We start from the raw sequence: 17,939 nt of genomic DNA, 5'->3' as shown, positions 1-17,939 counted from the left end.
TGGATGTGGTGGTAGGAGGTCTCAATAAATTGCAGCCTTAAGTATTGTCCCAAACAATCATTTTTCACAAATAACACAACCTCTGTGGAACCTATGCCAGCTCTGGGGGACCAGAAAATATTACAGCAGCTGTGAAAGCTGCTTATAACAATTTCTTCAAACCTTGCATTATTCTACATATAACTGAAATATGAGTCATTAATAAAATTGTTGACACCGAAAAGGCTATGAAAGATGCACTGTCTCTGATTCTATTCCTGCTTACAGAGCAGGTTCCCCTCTTTTCTTCCCTCTAGACCTGGGTAGTGCAGACAAGATCTGTCTTTTATCCACCTGTAACTGGGATTCACAGTATGAGGTGCTGAAGTCCACATCTCACAGCAATAGCTGCCAGACCCAGCACTTGACAGAAGCACACACACCAGCATGTGATCACGGTATCTTAATACTCAGGGCTTCAACCCAAGAAGCATGGTTGCTTAGGTATTTTTCCAATGATATTGAAAGATGGAGCTGTGGATAAATGAGTGCATACTAAGGGGGTGAAATTTAAAAAAAAAAAATTAGAGAGAAAGAGCAGCCTGTGCTTGTCAAGGATTACGGTGGTCCTTTCTTGCCTTGATAGTTCTTCATTGACTCAGGGTTCAGACAATTTGAAGGGCACTTTTGAGAGAAGCACATGAGAGTAAGAGCTTCCTTACGTGGAGACTAAATACTAGGGCTAGGGGGCTCATTTCATTCGGTAAAGTGCTTGTTGCGCCAAGACTTGAGCTCAATCTTGAGGACCTGAGTTTAATCTCAAGAATCTATATAAATTTGTTTTTAATCCAGGCATGGCGGTAAGCTTCACTTGTAATATCATCCAACACTGCAGAGGCAGACAGTGGATCCCTGGGGCTAGTTGGGCAGCCAGCCCTGCCTAATTGCTTATTCCTAGGTCAGTGAAAGACATTGCCTCAATACACAAGGTGGGTGGCTCCTAAGTAAAAAAAAAACTCAAGGTTGAGCCACCACCCAGCACTCGGGAGGCAGAGCCAGGCAGATGAGTTTGAGGCCAGGCTGGTCTACAGAGCGAGATCCAGGACAGGCACCAAAGCTACACAGAGAGACCCTGTCTCAAAAACACAAACAAAAACAAACAAAAAACTTAAGGTTGATTTTTGGCCTACACACTCACTGACACACATGCTCCCCCATGCACCACAAAGTGAATTCACACATGCACAAATAGACATAAAATAGAAACCAGACACTCTCTGTATGTAGAAAATTCTACAGATAAACAGTTTATTGAAATTCTGCAAACTCTATCTAAATTGATCCTGTGATAACAAAAATAGATATATGCGTGTACAGATATGCACATTTATGGATCACTTGGTTGAACTCTTTTTTCTGTCTTTAACACTCATCATCTATTCCCCTTGCTCTCTGCTGCATGTTCTGGGCAGTCTAGAACAGTCTAGAACTGAATGGCCCTTTCACTAGCTAGAATAATACCTTAACATCACTAACTCACCACAATGGCTCATGCAGTTCTTTTTAACTTCATCATAAAAGGCATCGATATTGCATACATTATTAGAGAGGACACATCTTAGACACTCTTTGTTCTGTTTTTGACATTGGGTAATCTGAGTCCTGAGGATATAAAAGTGGCTTGGCCAAGGCCACAGAGTGATTCAGGGGCAGAAGGCAGAGTGATATGGAATTGACTGACTGAGGCACTCTTGCAAACTGGTTTTCAGCTTGTGACTTTTCAATGAGGCAAATTTTCCGGGGGTTAGATGTCTCAAAAGCCCGGAATCATTAGTTTTCTCTGTGTTTTTTCTTTCCTCTCCTCTAACACCACTTCTTCGTTCTTAATGGATCTTATAGCGTTCTGGTTTTTTCCAGTTTTATTTCTTCAGTGAAAACATGTTGGAAAGACATTGTCAGTGCTAAAACAATTCTCTTCTGGCGTATTTTAATTCTTCTACCACATATTGATTCGTTTTCTCTTAGAGAAGCCATTATGACTGGGCTAGTTTATGTCCTGACAGTTTTATTTTCCAGGTGATTATCGTCCTTTTGCTGTTCTTGCAAGTCTCTGCCTCATATTGATGGATGTTCATTTGTGGCTATATGAGGACAACTGGAATTGTTTTTAAAGTCAGCTGGATTCGGACTGTCCCTGAACAGTCGATGTGTTTTCCGAATATTCCTTTCCATGCTTCCGGACAGAAGTGGATGGTGTTTAAGGAGGTTCGTTTGCTTAAGGTGGACCCTGAAAACTCAGCCTCGAATTCTTTGGTGTGGACAGCATTGGGTCTGTTGCTGTTCCTGCCTCTGCACGATGGTTTCCGGAGCTCTCCGCTGTGTCGCTGTTCGCCTTGTTGGAGCCGCCAGGGGACGCTGTGGCCCGGAAGCGTAGCGGCAGCTTGGCGCAGACCCTCCCACTGCGTCCCGGCACCGCCCTGTCCCAGGCTCCTTTGCGGGTAAACAGACATGGCCGACGAGGGAGATCACCGGGACGCTGCGCACAACATGGGCAACCACCTGCCGCTGCTGCCTGGTAACCTCCGGGACGGGCGCCTGGCCACGGGTGGCGAGCGAGGCCCGGGGCCGACCCCTCAGGGAGGATGGGGACAGCAGCCCGGGTGCAGCGGCGTGTGGGGGAGCTCCTCCGGAGCCTCGACCACTGCAACCCTGCGCTTTCCTCCCGGCCTCTGTCTCCTGGGCTGTAGGGGATGTTGAGGCGAGGGACTTTCGTTTCCCAGAGCAGGGACCCAGTCCTGTCCATCTTTATCCTTAGCAAGCCTCCATGGAAATGCTCTGGGACTAGGCGACGTCGGAAACCGGGTTACATTAGTAGCGGTTCTTTTTCCTGCACGTCTGTCTTTTAAGACGATTGACAGCTAATATGTACTAAGCACTTAACAAGTCACGCGCCACGAACTGAATGCTTTGCATGCCTTTCCACTGTTACTGTTACACCTGTCACTTGTTCAGGACCTTGCTTGTGGAGGACAGATGTGTCGACGAGTTGTTAAGTATGTGTACAATTTAGTGACATGGAAGGACACACAGTTGCAGAGAGACAGGGCTCTGCGGTGTGCTGCTCCGTTAGCACAACAGGTATCGCTTAACTACCTCTCTGTGGAGGCCATATTTGGTGGAGGTTTTTTCAGGTGCGAAAATAATATGCTTGCATATTACCACTCAAGAGAGTGATATTACAAATTTCTCTGTCCTGTTCACTTTATGCCCATGTACATTGTGACAACTTACTTTGCAATAATGAATATTAAAAGGGCATGAATTAGTGGTACACACTATTCCTAGAATGCTGTAGACAACAGACTATTGCCCTGGGCTTTGGGTTATAAACCACGCAGTGTGTTAGCTTTTTGTTTATATGAAAACCATCACCATACACACCATTCTATTTTAAGGAGGTTCACAGTTGTGAGGCTATTGAGGGTAATTATAATCTCAGGTGCAGTTCACTTAGGGCCAGATAAGCAAGTGCTGTTAAGGTTTGTGGGATTTGTGTTTAATTTGTTGCAATGCTGATTTGGATACTCTTGAGCTGTATCTCCAACTCCTCTTGTAATTTTTTCAGAGATAGGGATTATTCTGGGGTTAGAGGATTTGAAGAACAATCTTGTAATGTAGATTTACTTAGGATACAGTTGTGGACTAGGTTAGTTGTAAGTTGTTGAAAACTTGCATCTTTAGTCACTTGAGTTAGGAGGGTTTTGTGGGTTGTGAAGAAATTATTCCAGGTTTCAGTTAGTTGCCTCAGGAAAGCTGTGCTTTGGATATGAATCTGTTCCTTGGTAGTAGTTTAGCCTGCAAGGAGGGAAATGCTGGGTGCCGTGCCAGTGCATAGAAGGCACCTTTTGTCTAAGTCACTGGTTGTTTGTGAAGCTGTGCTCGCTAAAGTGTATAAAGTAGGTAAGTCATCTTTCAGTCATGAAAGAGATTTCAGTGGCGTCAGCTTCACTGTGGATGTGCCAAAGGTTTAGGGAGAGTGGCGGAGTGGAAGGAGGAAGCTCATGTTCTGTTGGCATTTCCCCAAAGCTCCTGCGTGAGTTATCAGTAGCCCTGAGAAGTCTGTGTGCATTTTCTCAATTTAAAATATTAGAAGTATCACAGATGTTGTAGATGTAGAATAATGGTTTTCCAGATTATAAGTTTTTATTTCTGGAGAAACTTTGGCTTGCCCCCTGAAGTTATGTAGTGTAAGCTGCTTTGAAAAGTGATCATCTTTAAGTGCTAAGGAAATTGTTTAACATTTTAGGTGTGAGGAATCTATACTGGACAAATTTAAATGCTCAAAGATAAACATTTCCAAGTAGGAGAAGTGGGTTTTAATTTGCTCACAAGAATGGCTACCATATGTAACAAATGCCTTTAAAGAATAAAAGTAGAAAATGTCAAGTGTAAATTTTGTATAACTGCAACCCTTGAGCTAATAGAAGATATTTTAAGTTTGCTGTGGTAGATAAGATAATGGATTTTTCCAAATATTAAGTAAAACTAGGGTTTTAGAGTTGAAAATGAAAAAAAAATACATTCCGAATTTTTTTCTCATTTTAGTTTTGTCTTTATCTTTTGATGAAACTTCCCTATTGTCAAGAAAAACATGTTCAGATATGTTAAACATCAGCTACCTGCATACATCTTGAAATATGTTCTTCTCTTTGGCGGAGCCTTATGTCTAGGAATTCATAATAAGTTCCAGGCATTTATTGTAAAATATTTGTATTTTCTGTTAGGAACCTACTTACAGGTGGTTTGATATTTAAAAAAATAATAATAACTTTCACAGTGGAAAAGCTGACCAGTTTGTAATCAAGCCTTATGCATTTAAAAGTTTTTTGGGGGGGAGTATTTAAAAATATATGAACAGAAATGAGATTTGGTGGGTTTTGATTCTTAGTTTAGGCCAGTGTTTCCCAACCTTGAAACTGTCAACATTTCCAGCTGGAGAACCCCTTGTAAGATGGACCTTAAGCAGTACAGGGTGTTTAGCAGCATGCCAGGCCAATACCTAGTCTGGATTCCCAGGATTTTCCTAGTTGTGACAGGCAAAGATATCTTAATACAGTACCAAATATCATAAATGGACAAAATTATGCTTGGAGTGGGAAATGAACCCATAGTTGGCAGGAAAAGAACAATTCCTATTTAATAGAGTAACACCTCTATAAAGTAGTAGTTTCTTTTGGTGTTTTGGGCTTTGATCTCTGCCCTTGGTAGCAAGAATTTTTAAAGTAGATCAGCTTACGTTTTATAATTTCAAAAAACATACGTGCAGATATAGTTCTTAAATCTCCTTTAAAATGTATTTTCTTCGTGCCAATGTTATTTTTAATTTTAAAATGACAAAGCAATGTTTGTATGAAAATAATTGCAAACATTTAATTTTGAAGTATGATGACTGCTGGGAGAGTAGTCCCTGAGAAAGCAGTGCCCTCTGCCAGGTTTGAATGGAATCGTTTTCCACTTGAACACATCTTTCTTGCCTACTTATTTCTTCCTTGCTTTCTTTTTCACAGAGGAACTCTTTACAGATAAAGTTGGAAAGCTCCTCAGGGATTACTGTGTCAAACCTTCATTTCATTTTTTCTTCAGATGAGGAAGCTAAGCTTTAATCACTTAGAATTTATTATGTAAGGGGTCAGAATTAGTTTTGATAGAGAAGAGAAAAGTCGTTCATACAAGAGAATTGCACATAATTTAGCTGTTTCCCACATAAGGCTGTACAGGTGCTCTGCTTTCTAAAAGTACTGTGTGAAAGGAGGGGAAAGGGATGTTACAGTGAAGGAACTTGATGGCTGATTCCCCAGCCAGATGATCAAGGGGAACATCAGCCCCTAGGTCAGGTAGACTGTATATACCCTAGATGTGAGGTGAGGAAATACCACAGTCCTCAACTGAATCCTGAAAATTACATCAAGCGGATCCTTATTGAGGGATGCTTTGTAAATCATCAGATAAATACTCTGAATGATCAGTGTCTCCCCAGCCAGGCAAACAGAACAATTGGCCTGAGAGAGGCAGCAAAAGAGCCTGATACCTAAATATAGTGTGGATCCTGGAGGGGAGTCTATAACAGGATAATGGAGGTTAGCTAAAAACCTAAGGAAATCCAAATCAGGAATTTAGTTAATAGTAATGTGCCAGTATTGATGACTTCATTGTGATAAGAATACCGAATGAATGGATGATGTTAACAATGGAGGAAGATAAAGCCTTGGCATACTAGAATTCTATTTTTGCAACATTCCTGTAAATCTTAAGGTATTCTAAGTTAGTTGAATTTTAAGAACAGGGAAGAAAGGAGGAAAGCACTCTCGTGGCAGAAAGAGCATAGGCCGACGGGCTCTCGGCTGCCTCTGCACAGCTTTCTTTATAAGAATGTCTGTCCTGGGGTAGACTGTGTGAGAAAGGGAACAGAGTTGGCTGTTTTTGTTTGTTTTGTTTTTTTAATCTCATTGTTTTTCTCCTATTATTCTACTTCAGCAGAGAGTGAAGATGAGGAAGATGAAATTGAAATGGAAGTAGAAGACCAGGATAGTAAAGAAGCCAGGAAACCAAACATCATCAACTTTGACACCAGTCTGCCAACGTCGCATACAGTATGTAATTTAGTCACTGAGCTAATGTAGCAGATGGACCTTTAACTGTACTTGGAATTTCTTAAATGCAAGTGACTGAAGGATCCTGCATACTAGCTGACCTGTTGTTTTCCAGTGCATGTAATTTTACAAATTGAAATAATGTAATAATATATTCTCCTGTGATTCTTGACTGTTTTCTAATATGCAAACAGACCTTAACTTTTAAACTTATCCTGGGTGTGCCTCTCTTAACTTTTAAACTTATCCTGGGTGTGCCTCTTTGAGGAATTGTCTTCTTCTGAATGATTCTACTAATAACTGAGCCATTAAGAGTGTATTACTGCTGGGATATGGGGTGGAGTTCTACATACCAACATGCTGTCATATGAGTTGTCATATTTGGACACAGGGAGGTTTTTGGGTAAAATAAGATATTTTGAGCTACAAAATGCTAATGAGAGATTCTTCATAAAAATTTGGAGTTCTTCTAGTGGGAAATACTAGATCAAAAACTAGAGTTTGATGGAGGTGTCTTCTATAACCAAGCTTATATAAATAATGGGTGTTCTGTCTATGTAGTTGACTCTGCTATTCTTTAATCTCCTAAGGTGTACTGAGTGTCTGTCTTGACTCAGGCTGTGTTTTTGAATAGTACCTAGGAGCTGATATGGAAGAGTTTCATGGTAGGACTTTGCATGATGATGACAGCTGTCAAGTAATTCCAGTCCTTCCCCAAGTGATGATGATCCTAATTCCTGGGCAGACATTACCACTGCAGCTTTCTCACCCGCAAGAAGTCAGCATGGTGCGGAATTTAATTCAGAAAGATAGAACCTTTGCGGTCCTCGCATACAGGTAAGAGGATGTAAATCTGCTCTTCATGCTGTTTTCTGTGTTGTCCCAGCCAAAATGGCAGTCAAAGCCAATTTTGCAGAAGGTGTTGGATAAGAGTGTGAAGCAAGCAGTCTTGTCAGTATCTAATATTACTTTCATCATTTGTAAGTCAGACATTTACAGTTTAGCTGTGTCTGACTCTTGAAAATCTTCCATGCATTTAATGGAAAACCTGCCTGAAGTCTGAGTTCAGAACTGTTTTTATTCAAAGACAGCTGGGCTTTTATATTTCATACAGAGGTTACTTTTCCCTTTCAAAACTCACAAGTTGTGCCAACATGACAGTGGGAAACTGAAGCTGTCCTTCAAGTAGCCTTTGGTAAATGAAGGAAACATGTGGTGGAGACAGGAAATGGAAACAGGAAGCCTCCCCATCGCCCCCAAGTCCCCCCCACCCCACACACATATATGCCTCTAATTAGCAGTGACCATCATTGTCTAACAAAGTGAAAGAATGTTTACTTTGTGAAATACCATTTAAAACTCTTTAGCCCTAGGTTATTTCAGTGAGTCTAATCTCCCCTTATTTCAACTGCCCTGCTTGCTTTGTGGAGCCTTGTGTGCTAGCTTTACAGTGAGGGTTGGCTGCTGTGAATGTTCTCCCGTCTGTATTGCTTTTGCTGCGTTTGTGTATTTAAAGGCTAAAGCTGAAAACTCTTCCTGTAAATTTTTGCCTTGGAAGTAATATGCAGGAAAGGGAAGCCCAGTTCGGAACAACAGCAGAGATCTATGCTTACCGAGAAGAGCAGGAGTTTGGAATTGAAGTAGTGAAAGTGAAAGCTATTGGACGGCAGAGGTTCAAGGTCCTTGAACTTCGAACACAGTCAGATGGGTAAGAAACTTCCACCATCTTAGAGGGAGATGACTTTGTGGCAATTTACTATTTACTTGATATTTTATTAGTTGTTCTCTTTGCCTTCTAAGGTGAAAGCCCAGAGTTTCCAACCTTGAGGTTTAGCAGAGTCACTGTCAAGTGTAAAACTGTAGAGGCCGCAGTTTCAGCTGCTTCTCCCAGCCCAGAATGTGGAGTGAGGCAGTGGCAGTGTTTATAAATTATTTCTAGGTGATTGTAACATCCCTCCAGGTTTGGAAACAATACTATAGGCCCCAGAAGAAGTACCTATTGAGGCAATGCTTCTTTGGGATTGAAGAGCTCTCTGCAGCATGGGAGAATAGAGGGCAAAAGCTGTACTCAGTGTGCTCACCAGGACAGGTGTGGAAGTGGCAGCATTGCTGTGCTGTTTGAAAGCTATACTGTGGAAGGACATCTGCCATGTGCTACACCTGAGCTGGACCAGCTACGGAGTTTGGGACTGTGTGCAGTGTGCATTTTCTGTCATCCCAAGATGGCTTTTATATGAGAAGTGAAGAAATGCTGTTGTCTCTACACTGTGTGAAGTTTAGAAGTTTCCTGAGGATCCTGGCGTAGTTTACATGGTTAGATTTTCATACGGTCAGAAAATACTGTGTTTATTTTCCCATGAAGTTCTGCTAATTTAGCCCATTCTCCTAAAAAGGAAATGAAGTAGAAGCAAGCATTTCTCTTATCTGGTGTCATGTCTTGTTTCTGGCACACAGGAAGTACCTGTCATTTCTTAGGGGACAACCTCTGGGCTCTGTTTGTAGGGAATCTGGTCTGTGGTCAGAATCTGTCATACTGCTTTTATTTTGTATGGCATCTGAGCACAGGAAGGTTTGAAGATTTTAGGTACAAACAAGAATGTAAGCTGCATGAGGGCAAGGTTTGTTGTCTGTTATGTCCATATTGTAAGCAGCTGTAAATATTAATTTACAAAAGTGTGTATGAGTCAGACAGCATTTTAGGACAAGAAATCATGTGGATATTGAGTGGGGTATCCAGAATAGAAGAGCTTACTTTTCTCCTGGACCTTCCTTAGAACATTTCATTGTACAGACTCAAAATCTTTATAAGGTTGTATGCCTGAGGTCCTCAGTAGACAAGTTACTGGAGAAGTGACTGAAACTTTTGTGGTCTACATTTAGGACAGCAAGTGAATGAGTACAAAGTGATCTGGGGATCTATTGTGGTAATTAGATGGTGATTTTGTTACTGTGGATTTTGCTGACACTAACAACTTTTAATTTACTTCCTGTATACATCTTGACACAGTTTGATTATCTTTGAATATTATTTTCTAGAAGTGACAAAAGAAATTGAGTTGGGAGAAAGTGTGTATGTAACTTTAATAATTAACTATGTAGAACTCTAAAAGACAAACTGGAAGTAGTCTCTATCAGAAAGTAGTCAAGAAATATGGTTGCAGTCTAGTGAAGATCAACATCACACTGACTGGTGGACTGGCCTTGGAGAGGAGAATTCTTTCTAATAGTCTGTAGACCTAATATATATATATATAAAGGCCTTTCAAAAAGATGTGTCTCAAATTGAAAGCCCACTGTAGAATAAGATTTCTTTGCCTCCACTCCTACACTGGTCCTGAAACTACCGTCACTTCAAATGGGCGAGTGAAAGAAACCGTGAAGGTGGTCCAGGGCAGTCTCTTCTTTTTGCAAATGATTGATAAGCTAAGTCCCAGGGAGGTCACTTGCCCAAAGCTGGCTTCATCCATATTCTGACTTCCTAACTAGTTGTTAACCATTATACCAGGATTGTTCCTTAGCATATTGGGAACTTAACTCTAGGAAAGCTGTAGTTTAAGATTCATCTTTTTGTTTTTGTTTTTAACCAAGTGACACTTCATATATGAAGTACATTGTTAGCTTCTAACCTTTCCTGTTAAAAGTCTGTTTTTCAAATACATACTTTAAAAATAATAATAATGCATAGAAGGGTGTATTTGATGTGGTTTAGGACTCTTCAGAAATCTGTTTCTTAGAAGTGTACAGAAAAAGAGAAATTAACATCAACAGGATTCTTAGATTTCTTATCTGTCATATCTGGGATAAATAATTTTTAGTCAAAAAAGTTTGAAATATATATATATAAAATAAACATTTTAGCTGAAAATTCCAATAGTGTAACATTTTGATTTTTGGAGAGACAAAGTTGTTTACTTAGAACTGGATCTGTAGATCCATTTGGATATAAATATTCCTGGATTTTCTTTACACATTATCCATCTACATTTGTGGATCATTTTAACAGGCATTACAATGTTAAGTGCAAATTCTTAAATTTTGTAGTGTTTTCCCCAATTTCTTGTGTAGGCTGTTATAAAATCATGTTGTTATAATCATAAAGTAACTCATAAACACACAGGGGAGAACCAGTACACACATATCCATAAAACACCCTAGGTGTGTTGAACAGGGACCATGAGGGCTCCTTTCCTCCTAGTTCTGAAAGTTGGTATTACAGACAAAGGCCTGATGTGATCTAGAGGACATTGCTTCCACAATGTCTTGGTGCAAAAAATTTTTGTATAGAAACAGGGAGGGAGAGGGAGAGGGAGAGGGAGAGGAAGGGAGAGAGAGAGAGAGAGAAGGGGAGGGGAGGGGAGGGGAGGGGAGGGGAGGGGAGGAGAGGGGAGGAGAGGAGAGGTGTGTTTGTAGTGTTTTCCCCAATTTCTTGTGTAGGCTGTTATAAAATCATGTTGTTATAATCATAAAGTAACTCATAAACACACAGGGGAGAACCAGTACACACATATTCATAAAACACCCTAGGTGTGTTGAACAGGGACCATGAGGGCTCCTTTCCTCCTAGTTCTGAAAGTTGGTATTACAGACAAAGGCCTGATGTGATCTAGAGGACATTGCTTCCACAATGTCTTGGTGCAAAAAATTTTTGTATAGAAACAGGGAGGGAGAGGGAGAGGGAGAGGGAGAGGGAGAGGGAGAGGGAGAGGGAGAGGGAGAGGGAGAGGAAGGGAGAGAGAGAGAGAGAGAGAGAGAGAGAGAGAGAGAGAGAGAGAGAGAGAGAGAGAGAAGAAGAAGAAGAAGAAGAAGAAGAAGAAGAAGAAGAAGAAGAAGAAGAAGAAGAAGAAGAAGAAGAAGGGGGAGGGGGGGGGGGGGGGGGGGAGGGGAGGGGAGGGGAGGGGAGGGGAGGGGAGGAGAGGAGAGGAGAGGAGAGGAAAAGAAAAGAAAAGAAAAGAAAGAGAGTTTTCCTTTCTTTCTGTTTTTGTTACCCGGCTGTTAATGACAAAGAAAGGGTGTGTGAGGCTCATCACAGCCTAGAGGTTTGGGGATGGAGAGTTGCATTATCTAAGACTATCTACGAATCAGATGTGTCAAGATAATCTGGAGGCTGTATGCTGAGTTTTTAAAATAAAGTTTGCTTCATTTGTGCCTGCATATTTATCTAAAATGTATAACCTCTTGAGTCTACAAGTGAGACTGAAATCTAAATTATGTCTTATATTAAGATTTATTAAACAATTGTTTTGAGAATTTCTTATATACATATTTAGCATTTGGTCTGTTTGTTTAAAGTGGGGAACTTGGAAAAAATCTTAGTATTTAAAATTATCCTATATTGAGAAACTCACTTAGTGTAATTTAAAATGAACAACATGCTTGATTCTCTTTATTTTAGAATCCAACAAGCTAAAGTGCAAATTTTGCCAGAGTGTGTGTTGCCGTCAACCATGTCTGCAGTTCAGTTAGAATCACTCAATAAGTGCCAGATATTTCCTTCAAAACCTGTCTCTTGGGAAGACCAGTATTCATGTAAATGGTGGCAGAAATACCAGAAGGTGAGACACTAATTTCTTATGCGTCTTCTAGAGCTGAAGACAGGTTGCTTTTAAAAAGAGTCACAACTGTCATGACATTTTCTAGACACTGTAGTTTGCTTGATCATAGATGGATTTAAAAATAATTCACAGGCAGTTGTTTATGAAATATCACTTGCAGTAGTGGTGAAATGTCACACAATTGTAAGACACTGTTGATACTAAGCTTATCGTGTATGTATTAATGGCCTGTGGCTCTTGATTCCATAGGAACCGTAGAAAATTCTAATCACGTATTTGGCTTTTGGGTTAAATGCAGCCTTGAAGAAGGGACAGGATTGTGGGGGCTGCCATTCAGTGGCAGCAGAAAAGAATGCTGTCCTTTAACCTTTGAGAGGCAAGCTTTGTCCGTTGTTTTGCAGCATGCTGCTGATGGCCACCAAAATTGACTTGAGAGGGTAAGGTAGTGCTTGTTTGGTGCTGGCAGTATAGTTTAGTGGTTGAGGTCTTGCCTCCCACATTCAAGGCCCTGCATGTGATTCCCAGCACGGAAGAAAGCCAAGGGTGCTTGTTTGGGCATTACAACTTAGGTGTTCCTTTGACTAAACAGTTCACCTCTTAGGATAAAAATGAAAACTGTGCTGCTTCATTGGTGAGATATGTACTTCACTGAGGTGTATGCATAAATACCTTTACGTATAAAACATGCTTTCTAAATTGATGATTTCTCCATTACTGAGAAATGTACTGATTTCTAGGTTTAGAATAAATTGGTTTTTTGGTATTTTCTAAAAACACAAGAAGATTATTTCCATTATAAACATAAAAGTTCTGTGAATCTTCCCTTACTCTTCGTTATGTTAGGGTAGGGAAGGCTTACATTTTGTTGTAGGTAGCATACCATCCCAAAGTGATGTGAATTAGTGTGTAATTCTCATGACAGGAGCTCTCTCTCCTTTTCACTGCTCTATCACATTTAGTGTTGTTCAGTTTCTAGAGAACTTGAGGCGGAGTAGGTGCTTGATGGTCTCATAACTGTTAAGGTATAGTTTTACCCCATTCTGTTAGCACTAATGCACAGTACAGTATGCTTTACTTAGTTTTTCTAAGAATGCTCCACAGAGTATAATTAGACTGCTTAAACACTTGCTCAAAGAACCTTGAAAGTAATGTTTTGGAAACTGACATTGTTGTTGCAGGCAGCTTTGGTCTATCTGTACAGTACTTCCTTTTCCAAACTGGGTATAAATTTTTAATATATCTACCCTTATTTATTTGTCAATACAACAGTAGGGAATTAATAATGTTCATGATTATTTTAAGCACAATTTCTAGAATAAGTATGTCAAAAGGTAGTTCTATCAAGGAGTGTTATTTAATCAAGCTATTTAGTACTGTCACATGTCTGCTAAAGAAGTGATTATGAGGCAGATTAATCCTATCAAGATGCTTGTTCCCTACATGTCATGTTAGTATTTAGCTGTTCATTTCAGTGACTGCTATCTTTTCAGCCGGACTTATATTGAGATTTATAGTTCATACTGGGACTATAATGGGAAGTCTTAACTATCTGAATTTTGTAAATTTACTCCTATTGGAAAATTAATAAGTATAGGATGGGACTGTAGTTCATGACTTATTGGCCCTGTATAACAAATCCTGTCCTGGCCATAGGACCTTGAAATTCTAAACCTGAACTTCAGTTAAGCAAATAACACAGCTTGTGAAGTTAAACTTTTGTATTACTTATTGGTTAAATTCTTCATATTCTATGACAAAAGTGCCTCGGTATGTTTACATTGAATTTAGAATTTTTTTCCTTTTGCAATGGGATTGTCACCAGCTCAATGGGCAAGGAAGCCACTGCTTGCCTGGGGACGTGTGGCCTGAATTCCTGAGTCTTCTCTGTCATCCTAGGTTTGCACTCAGGAGCTCTCACTGTGAGAAGAGTTGCCAAGGCCTTCACAGAAGGAACTAGGGAATGAGGAAGGCATATGAGGTTTTAAGAAAAAATTTAAAAAGCCTTCAGCCTTCTTATTTCTCAGATTGTTTCAACCGTTTCCTTGTTTAAGCTTAGAATGTCCTAGGTTCTGAAATTTGGAATCTTATTCATTAGATTGAAAGAATAAAATGTTGCTAGCAAATGTATGTTGTACCCAGGTGACTGACTAGTAAGCACTGTTGTATCTCTTAGACCCATTCTGGACCCAACAGAATAGAGACTCTAAAACAGGGAAGTAGTGCAGGGATGGCTGGCCAGGACTTCCTGTTGAGACTGCATACTGAACTTAGAGGTGGACATTCTGTGACTTTGAAAGTGGACCGTGTATTGCTTGGGCTTAGACAGACCTAGGGTCAGTTCAGTCCTCTTCATAGAATTTACTCACATTAACTTATATAGCCCACCACAAAGTAAGGCCATACTAGATGTGTCCTTCTTCCATGGCTTAGTAATTAAGGTGGCAGAGTTGGGAGATTGCTAGTGTGATTTAAAGGTGGTTATCACACTTCTAATAGGAAAGACAAAGGATTCAGTAGAATGTGGTCTTCCTGGGATACAGTTAGTTATCTTTGAAAGTATATAAACTGCCCAGATCATAAAGTAGTAGTGAAGCTTCCTTAAGTGGTCTATGTAGCCTCCCATTCTGACAGAGTAGAGAAGGTCCAATAGACATATGCCTACTCAGCATGTTGCATGTTGAGAAGGGGCTAATGTTAGCCAAGTTACCTGAGAAACACTTCAAACCCATTCCATGAGAGATCTTGTTCCTGAGATTCAAGCTTTGACACTGGTGTTTACATTTTTTTTTTATTTAATCATGGCGGCTTTCTAAACTCACTAGAATGATTGGAAGAGACTGTCCAAATGGCAAACTTTTTCATCCCTCTTGAAATGCATTTCCCTTTGTCCAAGCTCTCAGCCTGTCCATATATAAAGCTTGCTATGTTAATTAGAAGAGTTGACTGAAATATAAAGTAAGCAATGTGAAAATTAGAAATCTGTAGTGTTTGATGCTCATCCGTCCAGCCCTGTGCTAAATAAGCAAGATGTGGTTGTTTCTATTCGTCATGGAGAGTAGGGCAAAAATGAGAACAAACTTACAAAGTTATGGCCTTCCAACGTGCTCTCACAGGCTGTTTTTTAATAGTGGTATTTCTAGTGGTCATGTGGTATTCTAATAGCCTTGCTTTAGTATTGTTTCCATGGCGATTTGTAGATAGTCAGTCATCTGTTGTTGGTAGCACATCTTTAAAAATCTGTAATTGAACCATGACAGTAACCCTTGGTATAAGGTATATGGTTTTAGATATAAAGGATAGCTTACTGGAGAGGACTTATGTCTTTTGCTCTGGCCTACTTGGCTGGACTCCTGAGCTAACCATGAATAGGAAACTGTTTCTAGGAAGTCTGAAAATAGAACGTTTATGCGAGGCAATATTTTTTTTCTTTCAAGTATCCACTAGTTTGAGGTGTAGCTCATGATACTTCAGAAAGTCTATCTTTTACCATGTAGTAATTCCTAATATTGGCAAAGAATCATGTCCCCTTGAAATACACTTCTAAACCCTCTTAATGGAAGTATTTTCCTTTGACATGATTACTGAAAAAATACTTTATATATTTAATATGTATTATATATAGTCTATAGCAATATTCAGACAGAAATATCCTAGGTCTTATCAATCATTCCCTACCACTGATCTACCCAGAACAACAAACAGTTCTGCATAATCTGTCTGTGTTAAGTGCCCTATATTGGTGTAACACTTATTCTTTTATACTTGTTAAAGCCTAGTTTGTATAATACACAGGTACTTACCATTTTGTTTTCATTGCCTACCAATCTCAGTACAGCAATATGCCATGTGAGCTTATAGTCTAGAAGCAATAGGCTGTGCATTGTAGCTTAGATGTATAGTTAGACTACCCTGATCTGTGTTGAGTGCCATTTGTGACCAGCATTTCTCAGAGTGCACTTGTCATTAAGGTGTTGAAAATGTTTGCCATCTATAAGAATGCCATTTCAGATATTCTATTGGTAATTATCTTTTTAAAACTAGAAAATGTTTTTGTAGGGCTAATTATTTTTAGATGCTACTATTTGTAGTATTCAAATCTTTTCCATGAAATTTCATAAGTGATACTTTTTGTTTCAGAGAAAGTTTCACTGTGCAAATCTGACTTCCTGGCCTCGCTGGCTGTATTCATTATATGATGCTGTAAGTAACGTGCCAGAAACTTGTTTTTTATTAGAATTTTTATAGTCTTGACTTATATCTTAGCAAAATAGGATGACACATTTTTGGTTATTGAAATTATGAAGGGTCATATGAAAGTTACACTATAGCTAAGAATTCTTACATCACAATATTGTTTTCCAAACAAGTATATTTATATGTATCTCTGCATCACTAGCATTTAAGTGATGCATCTACACAGGCTTGTGCTATCAGTTGAAAGTATATGCACTGTCACTGCTAACAAAATCACACTAAAAGACAGAATACTAGGATAACTTAAAGAATCTTGATTTGGAATACAATGACTGTCTTCAAAACCCAATTTCTATCAGTTACTCTCTGGTTTGAGGCAGATGGGTATAATAGTAGCTATTGCACACAGTAAACATTAAACAAATACTAGTTGTATTTCTTAGTGAATTCCTGCCCAGAAATCTAAAGAACTGGAAAAATTAAACAAGTAATTTGAGCATGTATGATGTATGTACAACTAAAAGAAAAATGTAGTTGGCCTCTGTCCTTCAGAAGCTCATGAGCCTTACAAGGCACAGGTGCACTCTGTAAAACTGTTAATGCCTGGAAAAAGACAGACAGTAGTTTTTCTGTAAAAACTAGTTGCTAAGTGAGGTGTGTATACAGCAAATGCAGAGGCACACCACCATTTGCAATGAGCCAGAAAGGGGCTTGAAAAAAGTCAGAAGAGAGGACAATTCAAGCAGCAGCCTAGAACAGTATCCTAATCATCCAGAGACATGCCTAAGAGTGAGAAGCCTGGGAAGTTGACCTACTTGCTAGTCAACAGAGTTAGAGTCAACCAGTTCTGCCTTTAACAGACATTGTACTTGGTCTCAGACTTAGTACCAATGTATGATTTTTAAAGGGACTGAACCTTATTTTGACTACTTTTATTTTAAACTAGGAAACATTAATGGATAGAATTAAGAAACAGCTACGTGAATGGGATGAAAATCTCAAAGATGATTCTCTTCCTGCGAATCCAATAGGTATGGCAAATACAGCAAGCTGTGGCATGTTGGGGGGGGGGGGCACTTCAATATTAATCAGTTTAAACTAACCTTTGAATTCGGAAAAGGCATTTGCATCTCTTTTGCTTTGAAGTTCTTTTTTCAAGAAATTAAGTATTTTAAGCAACAGTCTTCATATTTTGTTAATTTTCTAATAACTAAATTTGAATTGCAGAAGTGGTTGAATTGCATTAGACACTTCCTGTTCTTTATAGAGCCTTTACAAGTGAATCTGGCTCCAGAACTTAGCTTTATATGTCATCTGTATATTTCTAAGTCAACTTCATTCAAGTATATGTTTGACTTAAAGGAAGGTAACTAGAATATAAGTACATATTAATGATTCCTAAGTTTAAAGCGTGCAAACCTCACCCTGTCTTTTAAGACTTTTCTTACAGAGTAGCTGCTTGTCTTCCTATTGATGATGTGTTGAGAATTCAGCTCCTTAAAATTGGTAGTGCTATTCAACGACTTCGCTGTGAATTAGATATCATGAATAAAGTGAGTAAAGA

The 17,939-nt window shown here is 39.4% G+C and overlaps 1 protein-coding gene across 2 annotated transcripts in view; it reads left to right on the top strand.

Annotated features, from left to right (window-relative positions):
• The first annotated feature begins 2,437 nt into the window (after positions 1-2,437).
• The window catches only part of Crbn (cereblon), a 19,808-nt gene continuing 4,306 nt past the window's right edge, over positions 2,438-17,939 (top strand). Inside the window, exons 1-8 of one of the 2 annotated variants that reach the window (XM_036182020.1) lie at positions 2,438-2,554; positions 6,517-6,629; positions 7,264-7,466; positions 8,188-8,337; positions 12,022-12,181; positions 16,319-16,381; positions 17,322-17,406; positions 17,813-17,928. In XM_036182020.1, coding sequence (XP_036037913.1) covers positions 2,488-2,554; positions 6,517-6,629; positions 7,264-7,466; positions 8,188-8,337; positions 12,022-12,181; positions 16,319-16,381; positions 17,322-17,406; positions 17,813-17,928 — 957 coding nt within the window. In that variant the 5' untranslated portion in view covers positions 2,438-2,487. Of the gene's footprint in view, positions 2,555-6,513; positions 6,630-7,263; positions 7,467-8,187; positions 8,338-12,021; positions 12,182-16,318; positions 16,382-17,321; positions 17,407-17,812; positions 17,929-17,939 lie in introns of both variants that reach the window. The other variant, XM_036182019.1, reaches the window with a different exon arrangement.

Source organism: Onychomys torridus, chromosome 3, assembly GCF_903995425.1.
Source record: "Onychomys torridus chromosome 3, mOncTor1.1, whole genome shotgun sequence".
NCBI lineage: Eukaryota > Metazoa > Chordata > Mammalia > Rodentia > Cricetidae > Onychomys > Onychomys torridus.
This window is presented reverse-complemented; position numbering and strand designations above follow the sequence as displayed.